Here is a 22,731-nt window from a genome sequence, read left to right as displayed (position 1 = left end):
CAAAAAGTCGCGGTGAAGTCGGACAGTTTCCAGCAGCCTTCAGTCCGTAGGCTACAGGGAGTCACAGACACACTCACATCCTGTCTGGAATGATGTCAGTTCATTAAAAAAGTGATCAGACCCATATATTAGTTTGTTTTAAGTCTCCAGTTGTTTTAATTATGATAGATTAATTTATTAAAATGCTTTACAGGTGATCTGTAGTTTATGTTAATGTTTTGTCCTCCATTTGACATGAACTCTCCTGTAAAACAGCATCATATCAGTTTGACCTGTCCCCTCAACTACACAGGCTGAATAAACAGTGCTTGGCTATAAGGTTAATATTTTCAGAGGAAAAAAATACAGCACAACAGCTTTCATTAAGGCTTAGGCAGATACAGTCAGGGCTTCACATCTGTACATGTTATTTTAAGAATCCTCACATCCCACTGACCACAAGTCTCTGTGGCTAAATACTTAAATAATTATAAAAGTCCAGTGTTAATATACAGTAGACTCTGTATAGTTTATGATGAATGTATTTAGTCTCAGACAACTAAACTTCACCATCAGTCACACAACATGTTTTCTGTTCACAGAATAAAATCAGTCACACAACATGTTTTCTGTTCACAGAATAAACCTTCAAATCAGACAAATACAATCTTAATTTCTAAAATTCAACAAAAATGAAAAGTTTATCTAAAACGTCATATTGTTGAGTCAACATCTGAACCAGCCAGGCGGTGCAGTCAGTGGAGAGCAACTGCAGCGCCTGGCTCTAAAAACTGCAGCCGCCTCGCTCTCGCGGTTTTATTGCCGTCCACTTTTGTAATATGTCAGAGCGGGATGAAGTCGGACACAAAACTAACCGGCATGCATTGTGCGCCGATCGCCGGTGATCGAATCTGTGCAGGCCTGGCTCATCTCGAATGAACCTAGTGTTCGGGTGCACACCTACGCTAAAAGCAAAGGTACTGTGGTGTCTGAACACCGTGACAAAACACCAATCATACAAATCAAATGATAATTATGTAGAAACAAACAAAACAAACAAACATGGGATTGCAGTTTTTTTAAAAAAAAGTACAGTTATTAAATTATAAAAAATCTTAAAATATTTACTAAAATATTCTAAAAAGTTTCCTGTCTAATAGTAAATGTGTCTCTTTTGTATTGTGCGTTTCCCCAATAACAATTTGTTTATTATGTATATCTGTATTCTTTGCACTTATTGATATGCAAATCCTTTGTGCATACTAAGTAGCCATCATATGCCTATATATGGCTTACTTGAACGACTGTCTGATTGTTTGATTGACAGATGACGTGGGTGGGATGACACCTGGCTCTTAGCCTATATGTATACCTGCCACCTGCCATTTTATTCATTCTTTTGAAGTTGCCTGAGGAAGACCATTTGGGTCGAAACGTTGCTTTTTTAGTCATTAAAAACTTACTGGGAGCTCTAATTCAGTGTGCGGATTTTCTTCTTCTTTCTGCAAAATCTCAACCATACCTGTTCTTCTTTACATTTTTAATGTGTCTATCTGAGCAGTTATTAAAACTGGTTAGATCTTAAAACAGAAAGTTGTCTGTTGTAATTGCACTTAAACATTTTGTGTCACATAGTTTCAGAATCTTGAGGGGGAATTGCCAGGATTGGTAGATGTTGTCAGCGGGTAGCTGAGTTTTTCCAGTTCATCCCAGTTGTTTATTTGATCAAAATGAGCCCATGAAAAAATGTGGTGATTAACTCCCTGGCGGGTTTTGTAAAGTCAGTCTCTCTCTCCCAGGTGTATGTCTGCAAGAAAAAACAATTGTATTGCTAATCAATTTCTAAAAAGGTTTAAATTTACAATACTGTGTGCCATGATAGAATTATGAGGTGCACAGATGGGTTTTTAAAATTGGGTGACACTAAGGAACAAATATGTTGATCAGATGAGCCAGTTGTTGAGATAGTATATGTATTCTCACGTGATTGATCTGAGCTGATATACAATAACATTTCATTTGTACATAAAATGAGTAAATTTGCAACACTATCATATTTTCCATCATACCACCACTGTTGCTCAAATGCAGAGAACCTTAGGCTGTAACAGTAAAATACCAGCAGTGATTTCCCAGTGTAAGGAGTTAAGTGTTTTTCACTGGGACTGAAATGTGTTGGTAAGACCACACCATCAAAAATGAGCCAACACCACACATCTTATTTTAACTGAATCAAAACATATTAAACAATTAAACAATCATTTAAATAAATACATAAAATTCCTTATTTTTTCCATACAAGTAAAGGACTAACATGGTATAATATAAGTTCAATAGGGCAGCACAGTGGTGCAGTGGTTAGCATTGTCGCCTCACAGCAACAGGGTTCGAAATCAGGGTGGGGGAGCCCTTCCGTGCAGAGTTTGCATGTTCTCCCGTGTCAGCGTGGGTTTTCTGTGGATGCTCCGCCTTCCTCCCACAGTCCAAAGACATCCAGGTTAATTGGTGACTCCAAATTGCCCGTAGGTGTGAATGTGCACGTGAATGGTTGTCTGTCTCTATGTGTCAGCCCTGTGATAGTCTGGTGGCCTGTTTAGGGTGTACCCCCCCCTCTCGCCCAGTGTCAGCTGGGATAGGCTTCAGTCCCCCCCGTGACCCCCAACAGGATAAGCGGTTATGGAAAATTAATGAGTTAGTTCAATGAATCATTGAACCATAGTAATCCTTACTTTTTATCAGTGTTTACTGTTGTTGTCCATCTAACAAGCATTCAAATAATCTTAACTATTTGCAAGTTTAATGTTTTGCAATACAGTTTCTTATTATAGACACATTTGAGTTTAATATAATTGTGATATTATCCCTTTAACATGAGTTCATTGACATTTAAACAGTAGGTGTTATTCTGATACTGTATATGAGCTGATAAAATGTCGATTCTGCCACTGTTGTCGTCAGTTCATTTTCATTTTTACACAACTTTTTGAACTGTTCATTGACTTTCACTTCTTCATTAAAATGTATTCAGCTTTTCTCTCAGCTCTGACTAGAATTTAGACTGACTTCAGGCAAAACTTTGCTAAGGGAAAAAAACAGAGTCTGTTGTTATATAACAATAATCTGTTTCATCATATGAATTTTATTCATTGTCTAAGAACACTTTCTTTTACCAGGCTGATTTAACAAGTATCAAGTACAAGATAAATCACACACTTACAAACGTATCCAGGGTAAAAGTGCACTGAAACTAGAAAAAAGAGACCAAAAAGCTTAATAATACAATACTGAATTGGTGTCTGAAGGGATGCGCATCAATTTTGCTCACGTACCTCCACGTGGAGGTCAAAGGTTGGGGTCAGGTGCAGACTTGTATTATTATCATTATTTTTTGCTTGTTTTATTTTGTCTTGTGCTCTATATTCACTGGATTTCATGTGCCACATAATGCCCTCAAAAATTCCCAGTCTTTTGTTTTTTAAGCTCATATCTCACATGGCATTAGTCACACTACATGCATGTCTATTTAATCCCACTGATAAAGACCACTAGTTGACTCACTGGGAGATAATACATTGCTCTACAGTTGACTATTTGATGTGTATACTAAACACTTAGATTGCCTTCAGGCAGACACATTGGAAGTGCTTTTTTTCCTCTGACATTTTTCATATTCATTTTTTCAGATTTTTTTTTTTTTTAGCTGTCTCTTTCAGTCATTTCTTTTTCTTAAGCACCTTCCCAACTGTATTCACAGAGACATACCTTTATGTCTCTAATAATAAGCACTCAATGAAGTCCTCTAACAAGCACTCTTAATATATATCTTTTCACCACTTTCATATTTTGTTTCTGCCCTTTTCCTTATCTGTGTTTCTCCCTCCCTCACTGTCTCTATCTGCTCAGTATACCTGCAGCATTATTAAAGGGCAGTTACAGTGGCTCTTGTTGCTCTAGGGAGGATGGTAGAACATTGGCTTCCAGGCAGACTCTTACATCATTTCCTTTTTTGTCTCTGTGCACCATTTTCCCCACATTTTAAAAATTTTCTTTACCACCGCCTTAGTTGCCGTTGGTAACGAAATGTGAGAGCAGCTAAAGCTGATGTAAGACTTACCATAGGCAACCAACGCATCGTCTCAGTGGTGATGCTTTAGAGAGTGTGTTTGAAGATGTGAACTTTGCCGACTTTCTACTACTTTACTATCTCCATTCACCTCTTTGACTTTACTATTTCTCATCTCTTCAGGTTGGCTTTCCAGTCAATCAGTGAAAAGGATTTTTAGTCCATTTGAACATGTTTTTTTTTTTTTTTCAAGCAAAGATCTGTTTTATATTCCCTCAGTTAAACACCCTTAAACGTGGGAGTTACACTGTACCCAGTATGAGGGCAGTGCTCTGCTTCTGGTCGGTGCCAATCATTATGGGAAGGGATAATAACACTCATTCAATTCCATCGTCCATGTTTTCCAAGCCGGTGGAACAAATTGCTTCCAGCTAAAATCGTCTTAAATTACAGCCAGCCTTTGCACCTCAGAGGACAATGCAAAGTGACATCAAACTCTGACTCTGTACTCTCTGGAAAGTTCTGCTTCACATAGGGATATTTTCTTATTCCTAGGCCTTCAGATTAAGTAATTTAGATACTAGAGTAATTCACACTTCTACTTTCTGCGTTGTATGATATATTGTATTTACAATGGTTTGTGATGAGTAATTTCATAACAGTGGTTGGTCATTCTGCAGCATGGCTACTTTTGAAGCACTTTTCCTTTTACAACAGCACTTTTGTTTGAGCCATGAGCACATACATGAAATAAGTGCACATACTGTAACAGAGAATTTTTATGAACAACGTCTGGAAGGGGACATAAAATGTCTGTCGGCATTATATTCACCAGAAATTTAGACATATACACATATTACTCAACAATAACATCATGCAACATACAGTTTGTTCACTGGAGAGGCCCCCTGTGTCTTAGCGGGCAAAGGTGAAGACTGGATCTGCAATAACAAAGCTTGAGTTTTGTTACATCATACCTTCTATTTCCCATGTGCCTTGTCTGTCTGCTGTATTTTCTGAAGTATTGTATATATACACTAAGGAGCAAAAAGTAAGTTTAAGTAAACTCTAATTTAGAAAGGCTGACACACTCCAGGAAGTTATAAAATGTGAATATCAGTAGGTCTTTCTTGTCTTGTTCTACTTTTTCTCTACTCCTAGTCTGTTTTGGTTTAATAATATTTCGAATTTGCTTACTTCTAGGCTGACTGGTACCACCCTGCCCTCACCAGTGATATCAAATAAGAACTGGCTTCGGATACATTTCACCTCAGACAGCAACCATCGAAGAAAAGGATTCAGTGCTCAGTACCAAGGTATATCCCACTCTTCCAGTCTTATCGGTTCCCTGCCTGTATGGTACACACACACATATTTGTATAAACTACTGTGCTTACCACCCAACTTTCTAACTGACAAATTAATCACACATATAAGAGCACAATCAAGATAGCACTGAAAGTACACAGTAGTTTTCTTGCAGTAGTTTTTTTAATGTGCTGTAATTGAGAATAGCAATTATTGGGGACAAGAGTTTGAAACCACCTGAATTGTCTTGCTGGACCTTTCCTGTCATCTAATGGACTGGTTGTATAACTTAATTAGCATATTAAGGTGCATATTAGTTTCCACGTGGCGGCTCAGATTTAATTGGCTGCTTCCAACACAAAACACAGCGATACAAGACCTGTATGTGTCTCCCGCCGCGCATCTCACTTCCTGTCTGTCTCCATTTCTTTTTCTGTTTTTTTAATGCCATCTCTGTCTCTCTTTCTCATCGGTCTCTTGCTCTCACCACTCGTACTTCCTGTCCTTTCTGTCTCTCTCTTCTCTATGTGATATTTGAGAGAGCGAAGGAGACAACGAGAGAAATGTGCTTTTCATGCCAAGTCTGTTTCTCAGTGGAATGTAGTTTGGTTGTAGCACTGATTTTTCTGTTATCCTCTGCAATGCCGCTACTTAGGATAAAATAGATGGAATACATTTTAATGCTGCTCCACTGCTTTGCTCTTCTCCCCCATTTTCTCCTCTCTTGTCCCTTCTTCTCTGTGTCTTTTAATGTCTTCTCCTTTTTCCCCGTTCTAATTTTCAGTTTCTGCCTCTGTTGCATTTGTTGTCCGTTTGTTATCGGAGGGGGAGTGTGAAGCACTTTCTCAATTGCATGCAAAGCTGATGCACACTAAATGGCAGCGCTGAAAATAATAAGCATTTAAAGGTCCAGTGTGTAGGATTTAGGGGAGTCTGTTGACTGAAATGGTGTATGATATTCATAACTATGTTTTCATTAGTTTATAATCACCAGAAAATAAGTGGTGGTCTTTTTGTTACTTCAGAATGAGCCGTAGCTGGTCCTGTACCACCGAGTCCGCCATGTTGTTCTACAGTCGCCTAGTACAGACAAATCAAACACTGGCTCTAGATAGGGCCATTAATGTTTTTGCATCAGCCACCATAGTTCTCCTACACGCTTGGGACACAGAAGAAGTTTAAATTTTGCAACATCACCACTAGATGCCACTAAATCCTACACACTGGACCTTTAAAACATGTGCATTGAAGTTTGACAAATTGTTATATATAATTGAATTAATAACATCCATTTCTTTTCTACAGTGAAGAAAGCAATAGAGTTGAAGTCCAGAGGGGTGAAGATGATGCCCAGCAAAGACTCAAGTCACAAAAATGCTGTCTGTAAGTACATTACTGTCTGTTTGCATGTTTCTGTGACTCTGCGTCATTTGGAAAACCTTTCTTAAACCAAAGTTGAAACACGTTTTATCACATCACATCACAAACACAAAGTATGAACACAAGTACACACAGCCTGCATCCATCTTTGATGTGGCGAGAGCAGTGGTTTCCTATTTTTACTGGGGTGAGCCTTCTATGAGTAGCCGTCTCCTAGAAATTATGTTTATATACAACTAATTTAAAACAGCAAATACATTTTGAGGAAAAAGAAATGCTCAACAAATGACATAGTCTTTTAACATAATGAGGAAATGTTGTTAAGTAACACACCTGGCAGGTTGCAAAAATGTTGATACTGAATGTATCAGCAAAATGTTTAGTGACAACATATGTCAGTTATTCATCCATCCATTTTCATCGGCTTATCCCGAGCTGGGTAACAGGGGGCAGCTTGCTGAGCCAGGTACTCCAGACCCCCCCCAGCAACACTTTCCAGCTCGTGCTGGAGGATCCTGAGGCAATCCCAGGTATTTTTAGTCATTTTCCACCAAAACAGACAATCTTGCAGTGACTCATAGTGTCTACAGCATTATTTTTATCACCTTTTTTATTAATATTTAACCAAACTCATGATCCTTCCTGTTAACATGGGATTTTGGTGTCAAGGTCCTGCACTTTGTTCACGCACCATCCTCCCAAGCCACCTCCTTATGAAGCCTACGCGGTATATGAATAGTGTTCTGCTACCTGAGAGAAACGCTATCTCTGAATATAATCCAGGCAGCGATGATGTTGCCACAACAACATAATAAAGAAAGAAGTTCAGTAACATGCACACAATATTTCTAGGACACGGGGTTGCTGGAAGACAAGAGTCTTTTTTCATATTTTCTTCAAAGGGTCAGAGTTGTTATGAAACCAGTTCTACAAATAGACATTATATGTGTTTACAGAAGCACAATTTATTTATAGAATCAAACTTATATTAAAAATACACCTGGTATTGGCAAAGGAATTGTTTTTTTGTGCTACAGTTAATGAAATGACTTGTTTAAACTATTCTTACAATTCATTACAAATGACCCAATGATGCAAATAAACCTGCTTTCACTTACTTCTCTGTAATTACAAACAAGCACAAAGATCAAGCTGTTTCAGAGTGTGCTGTTTGATATTCTTGTCACCGTGTCAGCCCCCTGTATGACCATCGTGTTTGATACCAAACTCACAAGCCTCTGTTTTGTTTCTTTTATGACGGTTTGAAGAACTTTCCAAGCCTTCCTTTGTCACACACACAGTGAACCTCCCTGTGCTGGTGTCAGGATGATAATCTACTACAGTCTATAATAAACTCAATGCAGCGTAATGACTCACTTTCTGCTGGCTGTAGCTGTTGCTTCCCAATGGATAGGCTCTTGTGTTATCCATTTCAGCTTCTTTATTATATTCTAACTTTCAAAATTTCAAGTGGAGTCTGGAGGTTTTGTGTTGGGCTTCTTGATGGCTAAAGCTGGAAATGCGCCCACTGCATCTTATTCGTTCTCTCTCGAGGTACAGCCAAGAAACTCCAAAGTGACAGTATAGTTTCCATCAGGTAAAGTCATTAATGGGTAAATTTCTGACAGCCCACCTCTGAGATATATCGTAAGCCAGTAGAGAACTGGTACAATAGAGTGGACATTAATGAGGGCCGATTTATGGAGTATAAGTTAAAAAATGTAAAGTGTCCCTTTTCGTTTCTGTCTCGCTACATTATTTTCCACTCTCCGCTCCTGTCCCCTTTTCATGTGCTCAGCGCTTTACTTGCATAATATCTTACATGTCAGTTCAGTGGGATTTAAATGGGTGTTGTCGGGCCTTTCACCCTGCCGTTTGTGGCAGGGTGAAAGCCACTCCTTGTACTTTTAAATTATACAGAGAACAGTTTTGAATACAAGGCATGACTATATGTCAAAGCTGTTCATGAGATTAATTTGCATTTTCAGGCTGTAATTTGTGTGCTCTATATGATTAAAATGATTTCCTATTTTTGTTGGCACGGTGAAAATGCCATTAGCCAACCAGCCAACTAAGTAACATGAAGGTGAATGTTTTTTTGTTTTTTTTCTTTAAGTGATGAACAGGATTGACATTGTTCTCAGAGCATCTGAGAAAAATGCCGTCCCTGTGGATTTTATCACACATCAAAGTTTTGTGGTTATATTTGAAACCGTACAATGAAAAAAACCCAAAAGCGAAGCTCTGTCAAGGTCTCAAGATGATTCATAACTATTATACCATTAGTTTGTCTTAATGCTGGCAACTAATGTGCACAGTGGGCGTCAATTTTTGCAGTTTATTTTGGAATTTAGTCCATTAAAGGAAACCTCAAGTGTTTATGTTAAAGCATTTACTCAGTTTCAGCTTTCTGATATCTTCACACCTGATGAACCATCCTGGCTAGCTACTGTTTGGAGAGGGATTTGAATACATCTTTTATAAGTCACATTTTAAAGGCAAATAAATAACTAGCTGAAGCTCCTCTGTGTGTATAGTGTTTGATTAGTTGTTTAAGTCGGGAGGTAGAGACCTCAGGAAAAATAGTTTTCACCTCATTGGCAGCTAATGGGAATCCAAATACACTTAAACATTATATTGACCACGAGGCAGTAAAACAATGAATTAAATTATAAATGTGATGAATATCTGTACAAATGGCAGACATATTTCTTAGCAGCCTCTAAAGCAGTATTCAGATCATGTGACGGAGGCCTTTAATTGTCACGGAAGCCCAAGCTCATACCTCATCCATTCCTCAGCGTTTAGCTTCATAATAAAAACCCTCATCAATAATTCTGCTGATTTACACGCTCAGCCGAGCGTGTGCTGATGCAATTAACATTAGTATGGTGGTTTTTGTGTGTGTATGTGTATATTGTATATGTGAAGACGAAATCCTGTGCTTGTGTGCTTCTTCATGTGTTTCGGCAATTAAGATTAAAACCGGTGTGCTCTGTGTTTATTTGAGTGTGTGCATGCGTAGGTAAGGAGTTCCCGAGGCATGTGTATTATATTTATCAATGATGTGGAGCTCAGGGAAGAATTCAGATCTTTTTCACTCCTGCTTACACAAACTAAGCACTGACACACTGATACACACATATGCGCAAACACACTCATATATAGAGCTGTTTCCATGTGAGAGAATCGCTTGAAGTCAGTTTGCTGTGTCCAAAGCTATATTACATTTTCTTGTTACGAGAAGGGCCAGCTAACAAAAACATCCTGTTGTGAAGTAAATCTCTTATCATGGGAGTCTATGGAGGTTTCTCTCAGGCTGACATGGAAATAACTTTAGAAATGAGATGCTCTGCGTGTTGTCTACATAAATATTAACTTTAAAAAGCAAACTTCAACTCTGCAAGCAAAAGAGCTTGGCTGCAAGACTTGTTCTCCAGATCTCGGTGCACATTGCCCTGTGTGGATTTTATCATGATGCGTAAGTCAAATCACAGTGATCACCTGTGGTTCCACATGTGCTTAAAGACTCTCAAAAGCAGGTTTCCCACTTGTAAAATTATCACAGTGCTGTAGAAAACCAGCTTTGTTATCTGTTATCACAATGCGAAGCCAAAGAATGATGATAATGACCATTAACTGTGCAGTCCAGGGCTCCCTTAAGCTTTTGCAGCCCTGGACCTAAATGAGAAATTTAGTTTCTCACCATGGGACCCATGCTCATTAAAAACGTGGCAGCATTTCTATCATGGGGACAAAAACTGAGTAAATGTGGGTTTTCACATTGGGTCAAAGGCTCAGCGAGGTTACTGCAATGTAGTACAGTTAGGCCATCAGGCTGGGAACCAGCATCATTAAAACATAAAAAAAATGTAAAGACAGGGTCCACTTTTGGTCCCGAACCAGTCTTTGAACAACACTTCTTTACACTGTATGACTCCCAGTGGTAATATTATAGCTGTATGGCAGAGAATTATGCAATATATAATCATTACAAAGAACCAGAGACTGATGATAATGAGTTTTACCTGTCTAGAGAATGGAGTGCTTATGAATCATAATCTAAAAGACTGTCTGTAACAGCCTCTAGCCTATATTAAAGCACAGTCTAATAGATAGACACACATGAGAATAAGTTTAAATCAGTTTGAGAACACTCTGTTTATGAATAATTCTCACACTGACAATTGATTAGAGGAATCTTATGTGATACTGGAGATAGTGACAGAGACAGACAGATAGACAGATAGACAGATAGATAGATAGATAGATAGATAGATAGATAGATAGATAGATAGATAGATAGATAGATAGAGATAAGCTAATTGAAAGACAAAGATAATTTCAGAGTGCTAACTACAACAATGTAGAGTGGTTTTAATGATAGCAGCCTGTCTTGCATTTGCCCTCTCTCAGCTGTAACATTAGCTTACTGCTGAGGATGTGTCATAATTATAGAGAGGCTGAAAGATTGTGATTAAGGAGTTTTACTCCCTAGACAATGACCTAGAACTGTAATGAATCATCATTGTGAGAGTGTGATTTATAATCAGTGTTTTCTCCAGGATTGCTGGCCAAGGTGGTGCTGGGCCGCAGTCTACTCAAACGAAAGCAATGTGACCACTTGAAACGTGGAAATCACATGGTGGTATGGCAAACACACAGCTGAAAACATTTGGGTAATGCAGTCTGTAAGCATCGGAATATTCATAAGTCTGCCAAGGAGGTTGTGGTTTCAGTTTGGTTTGTTTGTCTGTTTGTCAGCAGGATTACAGAAAAACTACTGGCCCAATTTTCAGGAAATGTGGTGGAAGGGTGTAGCATGGGCCAAGGAGGAACCCAATACATTTTGGCGCAGATCTGAATCACAAGGTGGCAACACGTTTTCATCCCAACTCCTCAAATAGCAACGCTTTGTCAACTCTTTTGGGTGGACTGGCCATCTGGCATAGCAGGCACTTTACTGGTGGGCCAATGTGCCTTTTGGGATGACACAACTGTGTTTTTTTGTTTTTTTTCTCTTGTCTGACTGGCCAACAATAAGGACAGTCTGGCCCACCGGTATATCTTCTTAATTGACACTGGCCTAGCCCAATCACATTTTAAACCCCTCCCCCTTTGGGCTCAGTGCCGTCATTAAACAGCATCTGCAACAAATCGTGTGCTTAAATAAATAATACAAAACACAAGGGAGGTGCAGAGAAAGTGCAGGTCAGATAAAACCTTTAAACTCAGACTTTTCGCACCCTTTTAGCAACTTGCTGGCTGCTCAGAGTAACTCAGTGTCATCTCTCCCTCTCCTCTCCCAGCATGAGAGGGCAGGCAGGAGAGGGTTAATATGGGTATGTGAATCAGCTTCACCAGGTCATTTTATCATAGCATGTCATAATGTATGCCTATGTGAAGTTCCACGAAAAACGTGATAGTCTTTGTAACACGGATGTTGTCACGTCTGTTAAAATAAAATGTAGGCCTATGTGTGTGCATGTGTTGGAGGGCTGAGTGATGCAAGTTACAGAAGGAAGAGTAGTGTGTGTAGTAATATATATATATATATATATATATATAACATTTCCACCATAAATAGATGAAGAAAAGGCACAAATTGGTGCATTAAAAAAATCACCAGATTACAGGAAATGAAATCGAAAAAGAACCCCAAGGCCAACATTTTGTCCCAGTCCCAGAACTTACGCATTATACTTTGATGTGTAGGTACCCTCCTGCGTTCATTTTGGACATTTAGGGATGCTTGTTACATACAATACATCCTTTGAAAATACACTTCTGTTTTCACAGAAAATTTACCATTTCTGCTTGACAAATGCAAACAGTCTTTTCAAAATGAACTTACAACGTAGGTCACACTTTGTTTTTAGGTTTAATAACTTAGGTTTAGACAACAAAAGCACATGGTTAGGTTCAGAAAAAAACATTAGGTTTGGCTTAAAATGAGTACAGCTATGACGTAATGTATAGCCACGTTACATATGTCCTGTGTCATATGTCACTAGTGTAGCATGCTACACATACTACTGCACTACGTTGTTTTCAAATGAACTCAGTTTACTTTTTGCTTCACATGAGAAATGCACAGTGGGCTCCTGAGTGAAAGTCCGGAGTTTTTTTGACCCATCCATTTCTCCTCCCACCCCAATGATTTGAATGAATTTCAAAATTTCTTGCTCTTTAAACTAGGGTAGTTGTTGGCAGCGTCAGAGACAGCCGTGGCCCGGTGCATATCATACTGCTGCTAAGGGTGCCTCTGTGTGTTGGTGTCTGCGTTCCTATTTGACAAGTCAGGAGTGAGAGCGTGCTAGGGGTAGACACACAAACTATTTTTCACTTGTGTTAACATTGCGAGATGGGGCATTTGGCCTTGGCGGAGGTCTGCCCGTATTATACTGTGTTTGATCACACATGGCTCTGACCCTGCATTATAATAAGTGTATTTATGTGGAGAAATCTTGTGGGCTCAACAAAATGATGCCGGGAAGATGGATGCAGACTTCAGCTCTTGGCTTGATTGACCCGTGAGTATGAGAAGGTGGAGGAGAGAGAGAGGGCAGAGTGGATAAGAGGGAACAAGAAGAGCAGAGAGGAGCAGCGGTGGAGAGAATATCAACAAATTGCACTTCACACATTTCTCTCCTCATCCAGCAGGCATCAGAAGAGCACCTCAAAGGCTCTTACCTGAAACACATGTCAGCTGATTACACACACACACACACACACACACACACACACACACGCACAAACAAACACACTCTCCCACACTCTCCCTGCCTCTCCCTTTCTCCTTGCGCCCTCTCTCATTGACTCTTGACCACACTTTGCTGTTTAATGGTTCATCTGTTGGCTGTTATAATAACTCAACTTTTGTGCTACACAGCTTTGCATTCTCAATGCAAATGTCTTTTGTGTTTATCTGTCTACGTTGCCCTCTAAGCCAGTGGTTTTTCATTTTTCTCCAATTCCCTGAGCCAGTGGTTTGTGACTCTTTCTCCTGGGAACTTTAACAACAGCCTTTTACAACAAAGAAAACAAAACCAACAGCGGTAAAGACATAAAACTTTATGTACAGCCTTAATGTACATATTCAGCATGACATTGTTACATAAACTTAATGCAACCTAACTCTATTTAAAGAATCTAGATTTTGTTTTTAACTCTGAATCGACAAAGTTGCTTTTCTGTAATGTGAAAGTGTTGCCAGTATCATCTAACCTGTATAAGTATTGACAGCAAACCCTACAATTCCATGCAGCAGACCGATTAAACATTAGACACAATGGTAATTTATCGTGGAAAAAAATACCAGCGCTCACATCCCCAAATCTTGAACACTGCATCAGGTGCACGGATGTAGCAAGGATCAAAACAAACAGAACTGTGGCACTCACAGATAAATCTTATTTGATGTGGGCAAAACAATAATTTAGAAGATGAGAGTGCCAGTGTTCTATTTGTTTTAGACAAGGGTCATTTTTCATGCTTTCAAACATTTAATGTGACATTTTTGTGGGAGTTTAAATTTGTAAATTATATTCTTCCTCACCAACAGAAAGCCTCAGAAGAGATGTGTAACAGCTTTTCACTATCATTTGAAAATACTGTTTGTGAAACCATCTGTTATTTTGAGAAGGATATAAGAAGTGATACTGATATATAAATCTTTTATCGACATTTTAGAAACAAAAATGCTCATTCTTACAGTACCACTTAAAATGATGTCTAAAAAACAGTAAATGGGTTTAAACTGAATGGTTAGTTTTCAAGTTTGTGAATTATTTCTGTGTCTCACCTTCTTGAGTATTTATGATGACCAGAACTAACACTTAATGGTACATGCACTTAAAAAAATGAAATTTAAAAAAAAAGTTGTCTTGTCCAGTCTGGCTGTGTTGAGAGCTAATGGAAATGGCATCAGCCTCATCATCTCTGTATGCTTATGGGCATGTCAATTACTGATAAAATACAGGCTTTTCAGTTGATGGTTTCTTTTATCTATATTTTAATCATCGTGGAAAAAAACACATCATGAGCATGTGATAAAATAATAGAAATGTAAAGAATAAATTAACAAGTACATAAACCAGAGAGGAAAATATATATTAAAAAGAGACAAAATGCAGGGATATTAATTTAACATCACACCCTCTGAGTAACTGGATGTGGATTTCCTGTGCCCCTAAAAACCTGAACTTTATAAAACAATAAATATGACATTATTGTCTTGTTGAGAGCTTGTGATGATGGCATTACCCCAGTGGTCGAGGAAGTACTCAGGTATTGCATGCACTAACTTTATCTGCAAATCTCCAAAAGTCCACAGCTGTCAAATAAATGTTGTGGAGTAAAAACTAAAGCATTTTCATCTGAAATGGTGTAAAATTATAAAGTTGCATGAAATGAAATAGTAGAGAACAGAATATATTTGGTTACATTTCACCTCTGCAGTAGCCACATAAGGTGCGTTTCCATCTACCTGTTTTTGTGAGGATTTTTAAAACCTGAGTGGAAACACCAAAAATTAAGAAAAAATCTCAAAATATTGTGAAAAAGTTAGAAAAGAAGTAGAGAAGCTGGGTTATATATAAAAGGTAAATGTGACCAAGTGCAATGTGAACAGATTCAGCAAATAAATGATGAGGTACAGTCATAACGTACTGTCATAGCACAGATCACTGCAAGCTGTCTTTATTGTCTCTGGATGGCCTTTAACTCGCTTATGTATGCGTGTATCCAGAACTCTTCCAGGAGCTCATAGCTTCATTATTAGTTGTTCAAATCTCATTGTCTCCAATATCCAGTGTGCTCTCCATTATACATCCATTCTTTTCCTTCATGTGAGGATTGACTGCCGCTATTTTCATTATGTCATCTTGTTGCACCCTCTTCTTCTGCAGTGGCACCTGACTGGAGAGTTAGCACCACCTACTCCTTATCTCTATGAACCAACTCCCCATACTGGCATGACAGTAGTGGATGAAAAAGCACATAAATTCAGATTTGCAGATTTTCTGAAACCTCCATTAAAAGTTGTGCTACATTTGGATGAAAACCATCACACAATTCAGTTACATTCCACCTCTGCAGCAGCCACATAGTCTCTTTACACATGTTACCTCTTTACGAAATGATCAGTGGATTCTTTGACATAAGCCTTAGAACATTCTGTTCTGGAAAACGTACAATTTCAGGACAGGGCATACAGAAATACATTTCGAAAGGATATCATTTACTCTTAGGGGTGAGTGTGTTGTGAATAGTTTAGGACAGTGGTTCCCAAGTTTGTAAGAACACTTTTTGAAATACAGTAAATTTCCGGCACAGAGCTTTCATTTTGAAATGCCATTTCCTACTGTTGCTTGAGTGACTAACAGACAGCTACTTGGCAAAGACAGCAAACTAACTCAACGACATGGCCAAATGCAAGTATGACGCTGAATGTATTAAACTGTGTGGACCTTGAACTAATGACTAAGAAGAAATCTGGACCCTGTGGCTGGACCAGTTTGGAACCACTGGTTTAGTACAAATATCAGGACAAACGGAGTCATGTAGTGAGTTTAAACACTGTCTTTAGGAGTGGGTGGAGTCTTTTACAGATGTCAGAAATTCCAAACATACATGGGCACCACTGGGAAAATTAACCACTTTTTAGGATTCCCTAAAAAGTTGACTTTTAGAGATGAAAGGTTTGCTGAAGACACTTTGATGATATGGAAATTATATTATACATCATAGGCTTGTGTTTTAAACGTTGAATGGTCTTTTAAGTGCAAATATGGGATTAAGTCAGCTTGAGGATTTTTGATATCAGCCCAGCAGTGATATTTGGCAGCCTTTTTTTTCCTATAACAATCTCATGTTGTTTGCATGAGCTGGATTTGTTTCGGCAATATAAACCTTTGTATTTGATGCCAATGAAAGCCATTTGAACATGAATGAGGGAGAAAGGGATGAGAGCGCGGGACAGAGAAAGTGTGTTTTTAGAGTGTGTTTGTGTGGTGATTTTTGGACAGAACATCAAAAACACAGCAGAGCAACAAGACAGCTTGTTCTGTTTGCATCATATCTCACACAAACACGCACAAGCAGCGTCTATACGCTCACGACCAGTCGGCATACACACAACAAAATCACACAAACCCAGCAAATCATTCATCCATCTTTTATGCGAGGCACCCCTTTGTAAATTGCAGCTAATGTGTGTGAGAGAGAAAAAGCAGGGTGAGCAAGCTGAGAATACAAAAGTAGAGAGAAGGAGTGAGTGGGAGAAGAGGCCGATGAGGAAGACAGGAAGAGAGAGGCAGATAAGAAAGATACAAGAAACGATGGATAGAAAGGAAAAAAATAGATGCTAAGAGGTCAGATATTGCTCTTTCTCCAGGATATTCTTTTTTTCTCTTTGTACTATTGAAGTCTTTTCTCAGCATTCTCCTCATTTCCATTTTATTTATTCTCCCCTTCCTTTCCTTTTATTTTTTTTGTTTTTACTAACCATCATTATTCATCCACAGAGTTCCATTAAGACAGAGCTGGTCTAAACTGGTTTCTGTCATGTTGTCTGGTCTCATTTACATTTACATTACGTTTTAGGCATGCAGCAGATGCTCCCAGCCATGGTGAAGTCTAAAACCAATGAAAGATCCCAAATATGAGCTGGTCTAAAAATTGCCATGTGTTTTGCTATTGTGCTTTTTTCTTAGCAACAGAGCAGATCATGCGGATAGATAAGAAAAACACGAGGGAATGAGATGCTGAAATGTCAGAACTGAGGACAGTTCTCTTCATTAAATCACTGCACATGTTGTTTTTCACTTCAACAACAGCAGTTTTTCTGCCATTTTACTTTTTTGCAAAACCTTTTTCTTTTTTAACAGTTTCTCCCCGGAGGTTTTATTAAATGTTCGTGTGCTTTTTTGCACAACATGTTTGGATCATTTTGAAAATTCGAATGACTTTGCACAGACAAAGTTTATTATGGAAGCAGGCAAATGGGAAGGTAGCATAATGATAATATTTGAAGCAGTTGCTACTAGAGCAACTAGTTTTTACATGAACTGGAAAACCTTAAGGTCCTTGTAAATTATTAGTTTAAAACTTGGAGGAAAGTCTTAAGATGACTGAGATAATACCGGGTCATTTTTTGAAAATATGTGCATTTTTTAGAGGGATCGAACTTTAAACCAGCTTTGTATCTCAACAATGTGGGTAGTATATGTAAAGAAGTATACCATATTTCCCTCCATCTTACCATTCCCTAGATCTCCCTGCTCATCTTCCAGCTCACATTCACCAAATGAAATTTTTGCTGTCTCTCAGGATGTTGCTAAAACTACAGATTGTACTTCTGCCACCACAGGAACAAAGAATATAGAAGCGGGTCGAGAGAGAAAGAGAGACATACATGTCCTACTGTATAACTGGAAATCAAGATGGTTTGTCACCACCTGGCTGCCATATTGCTTTCTCTGTCAAAGTAGACAGGCTCACCCATTGGTACTTTATCGGTTGGGTGTGGCACCGTGCATTCTAGTAGGTGTAGGTGGTGTACCTCCTCAGCAGAAGCAAATGCCACATCTGGTCATGTAGCACCAATTTCAAAAGTGCTTGAAATTGATTTCTATAAGACAACCACAGTGATCCACATCATCTAAAGTAGACTGCTCCCCCTTTTTTAAACAAGCATAGCCCACCATGAGGCAAGGAGGAAACACAAGGCACATGTTAATCTATTAATCATACTATTGAAGTACATATTTTGTGTTTAAACTGTCTTGAAAGTCAACATGAGATGTCATATTACTTATCCATGTCAAAATATCATATAAAGATTTGAATTTTTAATTAGAATTACAAAAAAATAAAGGAATACATGGAATATTCGCTGGAGTTACACCTCACTTGGTCCGTTTGTTTTGGAGAGGATGAGACCTCTGTGGTAAATACGACTACTGGTGACAACCTCCTGAACGTCTGGAAAAAAAAGGGTGATCACACATTAGCATGTGTTGGACTAGCCGCCTGCAGCGTCATGCCAGACTGCATTGGAAATACATGGATTTGTAACATGAAACTGCATAATTCGGTGTTTTTACCAATTTAAATCGCCAGGTCTGTTTGTTTTGGAGAGGAGGAGGCCTCTGTGGGTGATTTGGCCCCTGGTAAAAACGTCCTGAATGTCTGGATCAGAAAATTATTAGCACACATTAACTTGTGAGAGAAGATGCACTGATTTGTAGCTGGGAGAAGTTTTAGCTGCAATCTGCTATTCACTGGTAGATGCCACCAAATCCCCCTAAATCTTTTTACCATTGGTGGTTTCTCATGTTCAGGTTCTCCATCCATTGGAATGGACAGAAAACGGGACACTGGAATGATTCATGAGTGCAATAAGAGCAAAAATCCACCATTACAATATTTCTTTGGTGTTAAGGTTGCATAGGCTAGAGGCAGCATTTGGTTTGTCCATTCTGGGCTACTGTAGGAACAGCATGGCCACCTCTGTGGAAAAGGGAGAAGAGGACCCACTAGATATAAACAGCTCATTCTAAGGTAACAAAAACACAACGATGCTTAGTTTCAGGTGACTATACACTTAAAAAAACATGGTTGTGAATATTTTCTTAAACAAAACATAGTTGTGAATATTATAAAAAAAATAAGTATACTCTAAACCCTACACAATAGATTTTTAAATATAAAGAAGCATAAGAAGGAAAGGCCTCAAAGAAAAGAAACAAAAGTACAGAATCTTGAAAATTACAGTGTAAGTCGCCCGCAGTTTATGAGTAAAAGTACTCTCCACCACTGCAATTTTCATGTTCTTTATTCTCCTCGAGCAATCTGTCAAATGTCTCAGTGACATATGGCAGATTAAATAAGAGCTTTGTCAAGGGACAAGCTAAAGCTCAAAAGGTAGGAGCTGCTCACAGTTATGCTTTGTACAGATGGTAACGCCTCAAAAGTGACAGCTTTTTAAATGAATCCTGACCTGAGGCCTGTCAGGCCATAGCTACTGGTAGCAACTGTAGCACTTTGTGGGGGGAAAAAACATAATATGAAGAATGATGAAATATAGGCTGAAGACACATTAACATGTTGTTGCTAAAATGTAAGGTGATTAATTATATGAAGATTAAAAAGAGTTTTCTCCTCTCTTGATTCACTATTTGACTCAAACAGTTGGCGTCTCCATATTGAAACATTAGCTAACCTAGTGACATGGTAGGTTTGCAGTTAGCTACAAAGTTAGGTCAATAATAGCCTCCCATGTGAAATACATGCAAAAAATTCTTTATATATATATGTGGTGAATAGAAGCTAGTATTTACTGAAGTCTTAATCCTGTCGAGTCAAGTTTGCTCTCTATGTTTCTGTGAGGATACTGTGTTATAGCAGGTTTTTTTGCTCACTAGCTACATGTTATCCAACTCATTTCTTAACATTTTTCTCCATATTACTTTATGTCTCTTACCGAGATTGATTTTTCAACTGCAAAGTCACTATGTCTTGAATTTGTAGCTTTGTGATGATAGCATCTTTCTGATTATTTTCATGGCACACATTTTTGTATGTAGAAAATGTAGACAGTCTTGGTGATCAACACTTTTTTTTTGCTTATTTTATGCAGTTCATAATTACAAGACAAGAAGTCTTCAGCCTATTGAGCCTTTTTCACAGCAGACATTTTGACAGTAAGAAAAGCACAGGTGAAACTGATAACATTAACGATGGCTCATTTCCATTAAGTGTTACATCTTCTCCTACTTTTCTACTGCTTTTCTTCTACGACATATCAAAATGTCTGCTGTGAAGAAGGTCTATTGCTAAACTTGAAAAATGGCTACATCTTATTGAGCTGCTTCAGTTTCAGGCTCTTGATATTGTGCATGCTGTCACATTGTCATGGTTTACTGGGAGACTTAATGGAACTGAGCCATCGTTAATGAAATTTGTTACACCTGTGCTTTTTCCTGTTCCCTATTACAACTCAAAATGTCTGCCATGGAAATGGCCTATTAGTAGTATTACTAATAATTAATGTTGTGAGTCACACTTTTATTTTCTGTACTATGACAAGTAGAACTGTCTGCTTTGCCCATGTACTGTCACATCTGTTACTCCAGTTTTCATGGTAAGGCAAGAAACAAAACACAAAACACTTGGTTGGCAACTTTCTTCCTCCTTTTGTAGGGGACCAGTTGGGTAGAGACAGTTGAGACTTGTTTATTTTGTGTTGGATGAGCGCCACAGACAGATAAATTACAAAAAGGCTGGTCTTTGATGAAAAACTTTTTTATTTGTAAACCTTTATTATTATTATTATATTCATCTGGTAAAACATATAAAAGAAAAAGGTCTTGTTTTCATATTGAGGTCCGTGTATTTTCCAAATATGTTCCTGAGTCAGCTGAGAATTGATCTATTTTAAAATTCAAAGGCTGGCTGCCTCATTTTGTGAATTCTCAACAACAGTTGGGGATATTACTCACAGTTGGAGTTATCCTGGTTGTGCTTAAACACTTGACTGTCATCACATATTTAAAAAAAACTCAGATGCCTTTGGTCACAATAACAAGAATGATTTTTTGTCCCCTATCACTTTCATCTCACTGTAAAAAGTCGGAAACAAGTTTAATTGCTCACACGTCAGAATATTATGTTGCTCAGCATGCTTCTTAAAATTACAATATGTTCCTACAGTGTGTGAAAATATCCTTTTCTAATCCAGGTCCATAACCTAAAAAAAAAAAAAAACCTGTTTACCTTGTATTTTTTTTCCACCTTTTTTTCAGTGAGTCAAAGTGGTCTTGCCGGCGATGTTTGTCCAGATCCTGGAGTTCCAGAAAATGGCAAGAGGATAGGCTCAACCTTTCAGTAAGTTCACTTAATTCTATACACAACTGCTCTCACTCACTTCTAGTCAAATTAAGTGTATTAAAAACACCCACAAGTGCCTTGGATATTGTTGATCTTTTGACCAGCATAGGGATCATTATTGTATGCGTGTGAGACGAGAAACCAGCCTGCAGAAATTATCAACCAAAATGTCTTTGCTGCCACAGATTACATTTGTAGTAGTACAATTGTAGTTTAATTAATTAATAGTAGTACTGAGTCGAAACAGAATACTTCATAACTACTTCATAAGGTTGGAAAAGCTGATGAATGTAATTATGTTAACTGATGAAATGCAACCTAAAGAAAATGTAAATGAAATAATGGTCATGATAACAGTGACAGCGTTTGAGGAGCCAAACTTTGGTGTCAGTTCTATTAGAGTCAATGGGGTGGGCACAGCAACTCACAAGGTACCCCATCATATTTTTACTGTTTCACCTTTGACTAAAAAATCCACCAGATTAAAAAGCATGTGATGCTTACTGACGTTTTTTAATCTAAATATGCATGTGTGTTGTCCTTGTATTGGTCTCCAAGCAGATCAGAGCCTAAGATGCAGGCTCCTCGAATGCTGTCACTTTCCTGATGACTGTTCCTTATTTTATATTTTCCTTGAGTGCTTTTATTCAAGTACTGTACTTAGATAAAATTTTGATGTACTTGTACCTGAGTATTTCCGTTTTATGCAAGTTTATACGTATACTCCTCTACATTTCAGAGACATATATTGCACTTTTTACTTCATTACATTTACGTTACATTGACGAGTAAAATGAGCTCCACCTTTAGCAGCTGCAACATTAAAGTCATGATCACATTATAATTCAAGGCCCTGGTGAAGTTTTAGAGTCCTCACATCCCTTGTGGAGATCGGCGGGGGGAGCAGCTAGCACACCTAATGGCTGACGGCGCCCCAGACTAACGTCCAAGAACACAAAATTGAAACCACAAAATGTCTCCAACATGCTCATCCGTAGTGATCCAAGTGTGCTGCAGCCCCAACATAAAAAGTTGTTTCGAAAAACGTCATATGAACTCTGTTTTTAGCCTCACTGTAGCCTGTAGCTCTGACTGCTTCTCTGTGCTCC

The 22,731-nt window shown here is 38.3% G+C and overlaps 1 protein-coding gene across 1 annotated transcript in view; it reads left to right on the top strand.

The window, feature by feature from the left end:
- Positions 1 to 22,731, top strand: part of LOC126393459 (CUB and sushi domain-containing protein 1-like) — a 316,678-nt gene that overhangs the window by 76,113 nt on the left and 217,834 nt on the right. The window contains exons 4-6 of the mRNA XM_050049648.1: positions 5,246 to 5,358; positions 6,656 to 6,733; positions 21,538 to 21,619. Coding sequence (XP_049905605.1) covers positions 5,246 to 5,358; positions 6,656 to 6,733; positions 21,538 to 21,619 — 273 coding nt within the window. The remainder of the gene's footprint in view (positions 1 to 5,245; positions 5,359 to 6,655; positions 6,734 to 21,537; positions 21,620 to 22,731) is intronic.

The sequence above is a fragment of the Epinephelus moara genome, chromosome 1, assembly GCF_006386435.1.
Source record: "Epinephelus moara isolate mb chromosome 1, YSFRI_EMoa_1.0, whole genome shotgun sequence".
Classification (NCBI taxonomy): domain Eukaryota; kingdom Metazoa; phylum Chordata; class Actinopteri; order Perciformes; family Serranidae; genus Epinephelus; species Epinephelus moara.
This window is presented reverse-complemented; position numbering and strand designations above follow the sequence as displayed.